Source organism: Phalangium opilio, unplaced genomic scaffold (assembly GCF_054372755.1).
Source record: "Phalangium opilio isolate 3A_F unplaced genomic scaffold, DU_Popi_V2 ptg000002l_1, whole genome shotgun sequence".
NCBI classification, from domain to species: domain Eukaryota; kingdom Metazoa; phylum Arthropoda; class Arachnida; order Opiliones; family Phalangiidae; genus Phalangium; species Phalangium opilio.
The window spans coordinates 7,726,533-7,739,803 of NW_028324144.1; the positions used below are offsets into that span (position 1 = coordinate 7,726,533).

Here is a 13,271-nt window from a genome sequence, read left to right on the forward strand (position 1 = left end):
AAATCAATGCCAACTATAATGATGCCTATAACCATTTATTTTAATAATTATATACACGGACGTTCTTTGGATGCACGATTTTGAGTCGAAAATGTTCTATGACATTTTGCCGTCCGGGCCACCGTTTCCAAGTTGAGATTGGACTATTTTACGGATGACCCCTTAAATTTAATTAAGAAATTGAAAGACAATGATTTCTAATTTAATTAAGGGGTCATCCCTAAAACACTGAAATCATAACTCGAAAACAGTGACCCTTAGGGCAAAATGTTATAGAAAATTTTCGTCTCAAACAACATCTCCCTTAATATATGGCAGACTTATCAGAAACACATTGTATATTACAGTTTAACACGCTAACCTTCTAAAAGTTAACCTATCCCTTATCTTGCTTTGTAAATTAGAATTGGAGTTCCATAACTATTTGTTCAGTTACCTTTATCATAAGTTCATAAAATATGTTCCCTAAGTTTATCACTGGTTGCAAATTGGAGCTTGTCATGAAGTGACGTAGGTCATAGATTCACGTAAATCGACGCCTGGTGACTGGGGCGCGGTCAAAGGCTTGGTATAGACTAAATAGGAAGATGGACTGCAAAATTAACCGAGTGTAGTCAATTCTCGCTTGTCGTACTCGAACTAGGTCTCAGTAAGTCTCTAGGATCACGAAGTATAGGTACTATCATACTTATGGAACACATCTTATGATGTCACCTATGCTTGACTTAATTACCTGTTATAATGTTGTCATGTGATCTAGACTGGCTAATAAGGTGTTATAATGTTGTCATGTGATCTAGACTGGCTAATAAGGTGTTATAATGTTGTCACGTGATCTAGACTGGCTAATAAGGTGTTATAATGGTGTCACGTGATCTAGACTAGGCTAGTATGTCACGTGATCTAGACTAGGCTCGTATGTCATGTGATCTAGACTAGCCTGCTCTAGATCACGTGACAACATCATACCATTACCCAATTTTAATTGCAAAATCCGTCACAACTACTTCCTCAGAGACGTTGCGTCCAAAACTAATACTGTCGTAGTATAAACGATATTTACGATGAGGCTAAAAACTGAATATTTTGAGCCCCTAACAACACAGTACTTGAGCTCAAAAAAAATGTAAAAAAAACTCTTCTTCGTAATACGTCTCAGTTGAAGAGTTCAAATATTCAAGGATACTGATATTAAATTTTTCAAATGCTTTTTGGAAAAGGAACCTATTCCCCAGCGTTGTATTTTCGCTTTGAGATAACCTTTTTTTTCCACTTTTATTTATTATTATTTTTTTCTCTTTTACTTTGCTTCCTAATTGGATTTGATCAGCTCTTCTTTCAATCCGAACATCGGCCGCACGTGACCCAGAAAAATGAGGGAATTACGTAGTGTTCGTTAAAGTTAGCGTTGACTGAAGACCAAGGCTTCGGACGTATAATTTCTAAGGTGTTGAAAAAATGTCAAGCCCCTGTCTTGCACTCGGTAAACTCTCAATGTGAAAAAAAGAAAAGAAAAATAGTTCAGGATTTTAGCGTTGGTGGGGTTTCTGCGCTTTCACCAAAATCCTTTTAGTCTTTTAGAAAATTCTGTTAAGAGTTCCATCCTCTTGAAAGGGAACGTCTATACCAGTTTTATTGGATATTTTCTCAAAAAATTTGATTTAAAACTTTCTAAGAACGAAGTTAGTAAAGCGAATGACTTTGACGGCACAGATATTGCGTTATCCTTCCTCTCAAACTGTATGACATTTTTCTACCTTCGAAATTTCACTTTTAAAGTTACTAAACTTATTAATTGTATTGTTAGGTTGAACGATTCAACGTGTAGGTTTTCTACGTAGAAAATTATCGTGTTTTTTATCCGTTAATTTAACAGTTTTTTAAACTATCGCTTGTTCAGTAACTACGTAGCCAAGTATTGTTTTTGCTTAGTTTCACGACCGTTAACTAACTTCACAATATTATCGTGTAAGTGTTTATTGTATTAATTACATAATTAAAATTCGTAGTTCAAGTGAATATCCATTCTAAAGGTTACGGTTTTTCAGGCACTATAAATTAGCCCCGATTTAAATGAAAATTTTGACAAAATTAGAATTTACTACGCTACGTTTAATGTCTTTAAAAAAGCCCCTTTCTAAATTTTCAGCCCACAAAATATTATTAAATTTGAGTAACGAAACTTAGAAAAGCGAGGTAATTAAATGGAACGCTGGGATATGTAACTTTCATTATTGGGACCGTCATTCTCGACAATAAAACGTACCGAAGTCGCATCTGTCATGACATTTTAAATTTTTTGTCAATAACGAAGCTATAGTTTGGTGGCAATGTTGCCTGTCTATGTAGATGCTAAACATTAAGTAGTCCATGTTCCCACTCGTATCATGTTGCTTTTTAGATAACTACCTTTTTTACAATTTTCAAATTCCATTTAAAAAAACGATGCTTAATTAATTAGGGGTGAATCATAAAGTTAAAATGTTAAGGTTTTTAATAGAATGTTCTTAACAGGCTTAATGGCTAGGGTTTCGCGGACCTATTCTTGAGCAACTCAACGAAACTACTACTAAATTCTTCCCCTAGTGTTACTGATACAACCGTGCAGATTAAACAATTTCGGTAACGGGTTGTGACTTTTCATAAGAATCAAACATAAAAATGAATCACTTTCTGAAATAATATATTTGTATTGAAAAACATTATCGAAATGAGTAAAAAATTTGTTCATATCATGAATCAATTTTTTTATTAAAGTTACAGCAGGGATAGATTTAATTTTAGAAGTAGGAATGGAGAAGGGTTAGTATTTACTTCAGTCCGACTCATATCCCAACATAGAGCCCCACCCTCCAACACGTAACGAAAATTTTAAATTACCTTATTGGCTCACTTAAACTACGTTTTGATGACGTTGCTGACGGGGACGGCGAAAAATACGTAATTCCTTTTTACCTCTCTGTAACTATGACCCGCCTCTTTTTTCATACCTCTCCGTCCCGTGGAAGGGGGTCCGGGACTTTGACGCGCGCCCAGATTACTCCGTTCTTCATTCCTACTTCTAAAATTAAATCTATCCCTGCATGGCTGCAGACGTACTTCTTGCCAATTTTCAATGCGGAAACGACACTGATAATAATATTTGCATACAAAATCATAAAAAGCATCGATTACTTTATAAATTCAACATCATGTAAAAAACTGACTATAGTTCATTTGCATTACAGATTATGGAGTGGCGAATGGAACACGGGTTGCTGAACCGATCTCATCAAAGTTTATAGAGCACCACTAACCCATTCCGTCTTAACGTCGTCGGACCAGATCTAAGTGCAAAATGACCAAAGCGTTCGAATTCATTTGGCGAAGACCCATTCCGGAGTTTTTACTCAATGGTTGTGTTTTTGATCGTTGGGAAGAGGTAAGAAGCTTTTATGACATCGTTCAGTGTAAAAACAGATCAGACGAACAATTTACTGCCGACGGAAGAAATCGGTATGGTAAATGTCAGACCATGACATTGCATTTAAAGATAGAAATAAGAATGATTTTTTGTGGTTTTTCGACTTATTTACTATTTCATTGGATATCGTGTATAGACGTTTTATGGTGGAATTCATAAACGTCGGAAGCAACGCAATTTAGTACAGGCGAAGGCAGGGCGTCGTGCGCAAAAGGCAGGATGTTCGCGCACAACGCCCTGCCTTCGCCTGTACTAAATTGCGTTGAGTCCGACGTTTATGAATTCCACCTTTTTACAGTACTTACAATTACATTTTAATTATACAACAAGGAAACAAAGCTTTTTTGGCGCCCTATCTATGTGGCGCCAAAAATGTACACTACGAAAAGAAACATAACTTCGTCTTAAAAAGTGATTACACCAAAAACGTTTAAGATAATGTTTTTTATCGAAACAAGGTTTGTATAGTTTAGTAAGGCCACGTAATACTGTTAAAATCAAGAGTGTTACATTTGTAGTTTTGTTATCCTGTAATTGTATAAACTGTATATCCAATGAGATAAGAAACAACTACTCTTGCAATGAGATCAGTCATTCTTTTTACTAGGGTTTAAAAATGGTTCATAGGTGTGACATTTATCACACCGATTACTTTCCCGTCGGCAGTTCTGCGACATTTACTCAATCAGGGATAGATGCAATTTTAGAAGCAGGAATGGAGGACAAAGTAATCTGGGCGCGCGTCAAAGTTCCTGACCCCTTCCCCGGGACGGAGGGGTATGAAAGAAGAGGCGGGTCATAGCGACAGAGGTAAAAAGGAATTACGCATTTTTCACCGTTCCCGTCAGAAACGTCATGAAAACGCAGTTTAAGTGAGCCAATAAGATAATTTAAAATTTTCGTTACGTGTTGGCAGGAGGGGCTCTACACTGGGCTATGAGTCGGACTGAAGTAAATACTAAGCGTACTCAATTCCTGCTTCTAAAATTGCATCTATCCCTGACTCAATATAAATTGCGATTTATCTGTTCACAGTGTTTAATAAAAGTAGTTCATTAGTTATAAATGATTACTCATTGTTATAGGAAAAAGAACAGCTCGTTTACGAACCAGGGGCCACTTTCAAAGTTGATGAATTTGGTTTCTTTATATTTTGGAAGAGCGATAATCGGGTAAGTTCAACACTTAATTATTCCATCAAAACTTGCAGAGGTTAACGGTAATAGTTAGTATAGGGCGCTGTCGGTTAGCTGTGGCATAGGGGCTAGCCACCACCCCTCTATGCATTGTAAAGGCGTTAGATAAGTGGCAATAAGTCGCAAGATGACTTGGTCCAATTAGCTAGCTGAACTTATTTATTTATTTATTTATTTATTTATTTATTTATTCTTTTCTAAATCTATCTTCACATATCTTAAAATCAATTGTGCTAAAAGTATGTAATTGTAGTCCATATCAGTCTCCGTAACTGAATAGAAATCATGCACCACGAGAGTCTCCGTATGTATGTTTAGAAATCATATATTGAACATGGATTGTTTATAAATTGGGTGTTGAGAGCGGCGTTCAGAAATCGTGGACTTGTCCCGCATGGCTGACCCATACTTATTATGGTTGCCATATTTATCATTGTTGTTGTTATCGGCTAAAAAAATGAGATAACTACAAATGGTCTTAGACAGGCTGATATATTTTAATGACATTTTTGCGACGAGGCAATGGTTGTGACGTCATTTGCAAAAATGACTCATTACAACAGGATATAATTAATTTAGAACAAAGTTTCCCAAACGCTGTGTAGTGATATTTGAAAACTGTATCGTGAAATTTTTATATCAAATATAAATTTCAAGGCAGAAAATCGTAATTAGGGTTCATAGAACAAATTTACAATTTTTATTACACTAAAATGTACATTCCACGTGGTAACTTTAAGTCTTTATTTCCGTACATATAACCCCACTGACTCTTACCGGCTATAACATTTCGTTTGTTTAGTGCAAAGCGAATTATAGAAATTGTCAAAAATTAAGTTCTTAAAATTTCAAACCCAGTAAAATTCACATGGAAAGATCAGTTATCAGAAGGGGATAATAGAAGAAGGATGACACTCTGTATCCTCTTAATACTTTATTTATGTAACATGATTCTACCCAGTCTCACCCTTTTTGTTTTCTCTCCTGCTCATCAAACTTCAATTGACATCGTACCTTAGGGCTGAATTCTATAACGATTTAGTACTAAATCCCAAGCAATCAACCAGGCACAAACCTTGATTGTCTTGACGTGGGACAAAAATCCACAAGCCCTCCTTGGCAAATAGTTCAGCACTAATAGAGTAATGATAAGGGAACTATTTATCGCTTATGTGAATCGATTTAGTAACCTTGCTCCAAATGTGAAATGATGTTGGGAAGAATCATGTTACAATTACCCCGCTTTGTGGTACACTTCTCTCGATTATATAACTATAATCGGCATAAGATACGTTGCAAATTCGAAAACTTTGAGAAACACTGATTTAGAAATACCAGAAGTAAGATGAGACTAGAAGTAAAGAGCTCTAGCATTGGTAATAGATCCTGCAACAAATTTTAGGATTTTATGCCGCTTCTATCGCGCCTACACTAGAGAGAAAAAATTGGTACGAGTTCCAAAAACATTTCCTACCCCCTTCCCCTCAACCTAAAGCCGCGGAACACGGACGCGGGTGCTTGAATCTAGTTCGGCCGTCTACCGCCACGAGCGTCTCACGTTTTGGAGGGAAAATTCTGAAACCGCTACCAGAGGGCCAACCGTTGGTGTGTTATCAAGAATATTCACTTTTGCCAAGTGAAGAATTTTGTTAGCTCAGTACTTCTAGTCTCATCTTACTTCTGGAAATTCAAATAATCGGCATAAGATACGTTGCAAATTCGAAAACTTTGAAAAACTCTGATTTAGAAATTCAAAGACCCATACTTGTATGAGAATACGGTAGTAGAGTTTCAAGGATTGTTTTAAATTTAATGATAAAAAAATTCATTTAGGATGGTCAAGTATTAGAATTGTGCCAAGTGAATGACATCAGGGCTGGCGGGGTGCCTAAAGATCCTCGGCTTATGGCCGAGCTGCAGAGCAGAGCTAAAGGCAACTTAGATGATGTCTCATTAACCATATGTAGCGGGACAGATATGGTCAACATTAATTACACTCACGTTGTTTGTCCCGATGCCGAAACGGCCAAAGTATGTCTTGATTGTCCATGGATTGTATTTAATTTACAGTTCGGTGTAAGACTTCAATGTCGTTTTTCAGGCTTGGCAAACTGGTCTCAGAAGTATTACTAATAACATAAAAGCCAATAATGTCTGTCCCATTACCTGTTTGAGAAAACAGTAAGGAATTTTGAATTTATACAGTTCAGTTCAGTTTGCTGGTTTTTTGTTTTTGCTTGGGTGTTTTTTTCTATTTTTTAATGCATTCGAAAGTGCATATTAAATCATATGAATATTTCAAAATATAATCTTATTTATTTCAACAGTTGGATGCGGTTAGGCTTTTTAACGGATCCTGATGGAAAACTTCCAGTTAGAAGGTATGTTTTAATTTAATCAATTTAAACCCCTTCACTTCATACCAGCGTTCCGAAATGTAATAAACCAGATGGTAAAAGGCTATATAAACTGCCAAAATTGAAAAATAGTGATAAATATAAATTCATTTTAAAGGGAAAGTCTCATTTAAAATGCACTTTTAAATCAAATTAATGAGTTAGAAAGGTTTCGTTTAAGTCGGTTGACATTTAAACAAGATACTAATTTTTGAAATAAAGTCCTGGTTCACCCAAAAATCGATTGTGATTCGAAATGGGGGATTATGTTTCTTCCCCTTCTACGTCATAATTACGTTCCATATTATTCCTGTAATTATACGTAATAAGTAATGATTTAGGATTTAATGATACACATTGTTACAACCCCTTTATAACGGGGCGGCTCACCAGACTAATAAACATGTTTATAATGGCGACATGGCGTATTTAAAATTTTAAGATTTAGATTAGACTTTCCCTTTAATAATAAATTTTATCATTTATTCTTGAATATTATTAATAATTTTTCGGATTTATATTTTTTCTACCATAATTAACGTCACTATCACAATAAGACTATTAATAATTTCCAGGCTTTTAAAGTTCTAACATAAGCCTATAATACTCTCTATAAGCTTGCGTCCGTCGAAATGCTCATATTAGCAAAAGCGCATAGATAACCAGAAAGTGAAGAACGAGAAGCCTAAACCGCAACGTGAAAAATGAGTTCCCCCATAGTCGATTCAAGATTTCCGTCCCCCTTACAGAGCGACGGGAAGAGTTGGTCTTATGCCGCGGCGGAGAGTTACTTTCGCATAGTTTTACACAAGGTACATGCGTAAGTTGGCTCGAAAATATAGTTCACTTATTTCTTTAATTTCATGTCGTCTGCTATAGTTTAATTCCAAGGTTTAATATAATCTAGTCATTTAGGTAGTCGGGAATCGGCACATTTGTCAAAATGTCAGATTTGAATTTAGCAAACATTTTAGAAAGCTACGAAAAGGATGACTTTTTCCTGATTGATAAAGACGGAAAACTTAAAGGTGCAATAGAATGCATGAAAAACAATATCAAAATTCAACTTAACGAAACTTGAAAATTCCACGACGATTGAACCGAAAGAGCGCAAAAGAACAACCGTTAAGCCTAGTTAAGCAGCCGATTTCTCAATAGTATTCTCCACTATCCCCAGGAGCCGCTACCATCGCGAACTACTTTCCGCTTGTCACGTGACATTAACGATGACCTAATATATCTCTGATTCGATTGGTAGTTGAAAACGAGGCTCACCAACCACCCATTTGTGTCCCCCCCTTGCTTCTCATTTTACACGAATACCGTTGCTAAAGGCTGGAAAGATTTAATGTTCTTCACTTTCTGATCTATGCGCTTTTGATATTAGCTACGCGCAAATAGGAAAGAACTGAAGGGGGTGCCTAACACGACCAGGGAATGTGAATCGCAATAGGCCATGCAATTGGAAGGACAAAGCATTAAAGGAAGAGGGCGTGACAGTCTCTTTAACTTTGTCTTGCTGGGGGTTCGTGCTTATGGAGAGTGTTATAGGGTTAAGGTTTTACTCGAATTCGTATATTTTTCTAATAAAGTATTATTTAATCTTTACCATTTTCACAAATGTTTACAATATTTTAAAAGTATTATTTTTCTAATACTGGGAATACCGAACCATTTTTAATTTCAGGATCGCTCAAACATTTGCTTCTGGAAAAACGGAAAAATTAGTTCATCAGTGCACCGGAGAAGTTGGTTTGCCTAATGGAAAAGTATGTTAAATATTTGAACTATAACCTCTTACTTGAAATTTTAAATACTAGCAAGCCTTTACATTAACATTATAAATTATAATTTCCTGGACGTACATTTGCGCCCGAACGTTTTTAATAGACCATTTCGGTAACTACATACAGATAAACCAACATAGAGGGGCGAGGCCGCAATTGGGGTATTCTCCATCGCGCCGAGACGCATCGCCAGATGGCGCCAAAGTTCACTACAAGCGAGAGACTAGCCGTTAAAGCTATCTCAGAAACCTTAGTGTGACGTCACCCATACTGTTTGCCATTAGAACCAAAGCGGTACCAAACATGGCCGCCCACTGGCCACTGCCAAAGCTAAGCCCTTGACATTTTACCAGAAGTAAGATGAGACTAGAAGTAAAGAGCTTTAGCATTGGTGGTAGATCCTGGCACTTGTGAACAAATTTGAGGATTTTACGCCGCTTCCATCGCGCCTACACTAGAGAGAAAAAAAAATTGGTCGAGTTCCAAAACATTTCCTACCCCCTTCCTCTCAAGCTAAAGCCGCGGAACACGAACGCGGCTCCTTGAATCTAGTTCGGCCGTCTACCGCCGTGAGTGTCTCACGTTTTGGAGGGAAAATTCAGAAACCGCTACCAGAGGGCCAACTGTTGGTGTGTTATCAAGAATATTCACTTTCTCCAAGTGAAGAATTTGGTTAGCTCAGTACTTCTAGACTCATCTTACTTCTGGTTTTATGTAGATACTGACGTCACAACTAAGATTTATTCGCACTGCCTCTAGCGGTGCTTCTTGGTGAGAGGCTCCCTTGCCCCTGTTTGTTGGTTTCTCTGTATGTCATTTCGGAAATGGTCCATTGACGCTGCGATATAATATTTTTATAAACCTAATTAAAATGCTCAAAGGGTTAAGAAAAATTTATTAATTTCATGTGATAGAATACAATTCTCGTCAAGATTAAAATAAGTAACTGAAATATGATCTGTACATTTCACAGAATGACGTGATTGAGTTGGAGGATTTTACTTTCGAGAAATTTTGTCAGTTATATCACAAAGTTTGTCCTCGTAACGATATCGAAGAATTGTTTAACTCCATGTAAGATATTCATTATTTCCCATTAATTAGGCCTAATTAATTTATGAAAATTTAAAAAAAATCTTCGGGATTTCAGAACGCAGGGGAAAACCGATTACATTGATATTAAACAACTCATAAACTTCCTAAACGAGGTGAAATAAAGTTACTAAAGCATGTGTTATACGGTCCAGAAGTAGGATCCTACTTCTGGTTATACAAATATATATTTTTAAGTGTAAAGCGTGGAAATTGTAATTGAAAGATTAATTTTAAATGCAGCGTCAACGTGATCCCAGGCTTAATGAGATTCTGTATCCATTCTACGACGAAAAGAGAGCCCGGGAAATCGTTATTTTGTACGAGCAAAACCCAGAAATGGCCAAAGAAGGTACTGCTTTTGTCATATTTTTCGTTAGTTCTACCAGGGATAGATGTAATTTTAGAAGTAGGAATAGAGAATGGTTAGCTTTTACTTCAGTCCGACTCATAGCCCAGGATAGAGCCCCTCCCTTCAACACGTAACGAAAATTTTAAATTATCTTATTGGTTCACTTAAACTACGTTGTTATGACGTTGCTGACGAGGACGGCGAAAAATACGTAGTTACTTTTTATCTCAGTCACTATGACCCGCCTCTTCGTTCATACCCCCCCCCGTCCCGAAGTAGGGGGTTCTTGAACCTACACGCGCGCCTAGATTACTCTGTTCTCCATTCCTGCTTCTAAAATTATATGGAATCCTGGTTCTACAAAATGTGTTATAACTATAACTTAAAGGATACTTCGGGCTAGATGTTCTTTACAATCGAAAGAGCGTGTAAAATTAAGAATATATCAATTGGAACCTTATGTTTCTATCTATAATATTAAAAAAGATACAAGCAATTATATAGACTGTTTCGCGGGGAAGCCCAACGCGTAGTGTCAACCACGGAGACGTATTTGCTTGTATCTTATTCAATTTAGAGCTATTTTAATTCGGGGGAGAGGAGAGTTTTCGAGGCTGGGTTTCGCTAGTCCCCGCCCGTGTGGGTGAAATTTAGCATAGAGTTCTTCAGCGAACCGCCTGGAGGGAGATTGAAAACCGGCTCCGTTGTTGGCAGGCCGAACTGTGACGTTTGTCCCCTCTAACTGACGTAGCTATATTGTTCCAACTCAATAGGTCGACTGACCCAAGACGGTCTGATTCGTTATTTGATGTCTGACGAAAACGCTCCAGTGTTCCTGGATCGTTTGGACATGTACATGGACATGGACCAACCTTTGTCGCACTACTATATCAACTCCTCTCACAATACGTACCTGAGTGGTCGACAGTTTGGTGGAAAATCGTCCGTGGAAATGTACCGGCAAGTTCTCTTGACAGGTTGCCGGTGCGTCGAGCTCGATTGCTGGGACGGCAAAGGGGAAGACGAAGAGCCCATCATTACGCACGGGAAAGCCATGTGTACCGACATTTTATTTAAGGATGTCATGTTCGCCATCAGAGATTGTGCCTTCGTAACCTCCGATTATCCAGTCATATTATCTTTTGAAAATCATTGCTGGTAAGTTCAGCAGCAAGTTCGCTTTTATTCGCGTACCCATTAACATGTGAGAAAGTGTAAAGATAGGCCTTGTTCCCACTGTTTTTTGCAAAACGTAAAACAAAGTTGGAATGTATCGAACAAAATGTTAATTACTTTTCTCGAACGTTAATTAGTGCTTGCCAACAAAATAACATTCAAAAAGTAATTGTCTGTAATTTACTTTATAGTAAAAAACAACAGTATAAATTAGCCAAATATTGCGACGAAATTCTAGGAGATTTATTACTAAGCGAATCTTTACCAAACTATCCGGTAATTATTTGAAACCTTATAGCAAAGAGCGGGTCCCGTGCTTCCCCTACAAGTTGACTTTCGTTACGAACCTCTGGCTTTTAGAAGGCAGAAGGCATTTGTGGGCGGGATTTATAAGTGCACTTATAAATACCGTCCCCTGCCTTCGCCAAGCCGAAACTGCAGTTCGTGGTTATAGGGGAACCACGTGATCCGTGCTTTGCTTTAATAGTAGCTTGACTCTTCCATGAATCTTCAACTTTCTCTAATTGACTGTTACGTCTCTTATAAAGAAGAGACTAGTTTTATCATATTGCTACACTCAGTATAACCAAGAAGCGATATCTAGTTTACTAGGGAGAAGGTATAAATTCACCACATTTATAATCTAGCTTTATCTCCAGTCCAAAAGACTTAGGTCCGGAGTTAATCCCCGCCTCTAAATTACAACCAGCATCTCACCGGTTCTTGAAAATCACGTCAGCGCTGCGCGAATGACGAAAATTACAGTCATATTTTCCTACTGAGGAGGGGTGAAATAGTCCGGCCTCCTTTTACGTCCCCCCCCCCTTGTATTTTGAAAGGGGGACTGGGACTATGGCGCGCGAATACTTAGGCATCTTATACCTTCTCCCTAGTAAACTAGATATCACTTCTTGGTATAACAGTTAAATATTCATGGGCTAAATTGCAATTTGTATAAAACTGGGTGTTAATGCTATTCAAACTGCCTTTCCTTCCACGTAGCTTGAACCGGGATCACCATTACCTAGTCCGAACGATCTCAAAAGGAAGATTATAATTAAAAACAAAAGATTAAAACCCGAATCGGAAAAAAGTATATAATACTCATATATCTTATTGTCCATCATTCAAAAACGATAACCTCATCTTGAAATTTGTTAGTGGAACTGGAGCTTTGGAAGAAAGGTCAACTGGACAATGATGACGATGAGGAGAGAGAAGACGCGTCCATTACAGCCCCTATACCTGAAGAAGCTGCCCAGGAAGAAGACAAAAAACCCGACGAGTTGATTGCCATGGCCAATTACCAATACACCGGAGCCACCACTCACGTTCATCCTTACTTGTCTTCGTTGGTAAATTACGCCCAACCTGTAAAGTTTCAAGGATTTGACGTAGCGGAAGGTATTGAATTCTTATTTCTATTCGAAATTATGTGTAACATAGATCTGATTTTCTTGTTGATATTTTAGAGAAAAATATTCATCACAATATGTCCTCGTTCGCCGAAACCGCCGCATTGGGATATTTGAAATCGCAAGCCATTGAATTTGTCAAGTAAGTTTTTGTCTTACTCATTCTGAAGTGTCATTGGTTCAGCCCCGAAAACATGGATGTAACAAATGGCATTTTGGGGTGCCGCGATGATGGTTATAAGAGTCCAATCACTGTCCAAATTTACACAAAGTAATCCAAATTTGGATGCCAAGTGATATAATGGTCCAAAAATGCTAGCTTTAATCCAAAAATTGATGGCTTCGATTCTTGGAGCTGAAACTATCCAAATTTACACAAAGTAATCCAAATTTG

At 37.5% G+C, this 13,271-nt stretch overlaps 1 protein-coding gene across 3 annotated transcripts in view; it reads left to right on the forward strand.

The window, feature by feature from the left end:
• norpA (no receptor potential A) overlaps positions 1 to 13,271 on the forward strand; it is a 33,711-nt gene that overhangs the window by 13,206 nt on the left and 7,234 nt on the right. The window contains exons 1-16 of one of the 3 annotated variants that reach the window (XM_089850331.1): positions 1,610 to 1,824; positions 1,901 to 1,968; positions 3,228 to 3,421; positions 4,549 to 4,635; positions 6,493 to 6,690; positions 6,761 to 6,840; positions 6,987 to 7,040; positions 8,743 to 8,824; positions 9,816 to 9,916; positions 9,993 to 10,050; positions 10,178 to 10,286; positions 11,060 to 11,444; positions 11,654 to 11,738; positions 12,465 to 12,555; positions 12,624 to 12,866; positions 12,935 to 13,019. In XM_089850331.1, the coding sequence (XP_089706457.1) occupies positions 3,338 to 3,421; positions 4,549 to 4,635; positions 6,493 to 6,690; positions 6,761 to 6,840; positions 6,987 to 7,040; positions 8,743 to 8,824; positions 9,816 to 9,916; positions 9,993 to 10,050; positions 10,178 to 10,286; positions 11,060 to 11,444; positions 11,654 to 11,738; positions 12,465 to 12,555; positions 12,624 to 12,866; positions 12,935 to 13,019 (1,742 nt within the window). In that variant the 5' untranslated portion in view covers positions 1,610 to 1,824; positions 1,901 to 1,968; positions 3,228 to 3,337. Of the gene's footprint in view, positions 1 to 1,609; positions 1,969 to 3,227; positions 3,422 to 4,548; positions 4,636 to 6,492; positions 6,691 to 6,760; positions 6,841 to 6,986; positions 7,041 to 8,742; positions 8,825 to 9,815; positions 9,917 to 9,992; positions 10,051 to 10,177; positions 10,287 to 11,059; positions 11,445 to 11,653; positions 11,739 to 12,464; positions 12,556 to 12,623; positions 12,867 to 12,934; positions 13,020 to 13,271 lie in introns of those variants that run through there. The other 2 variants (XM_089850330.1, XM_089850329.1) reach the window with 2 other exon arrangements.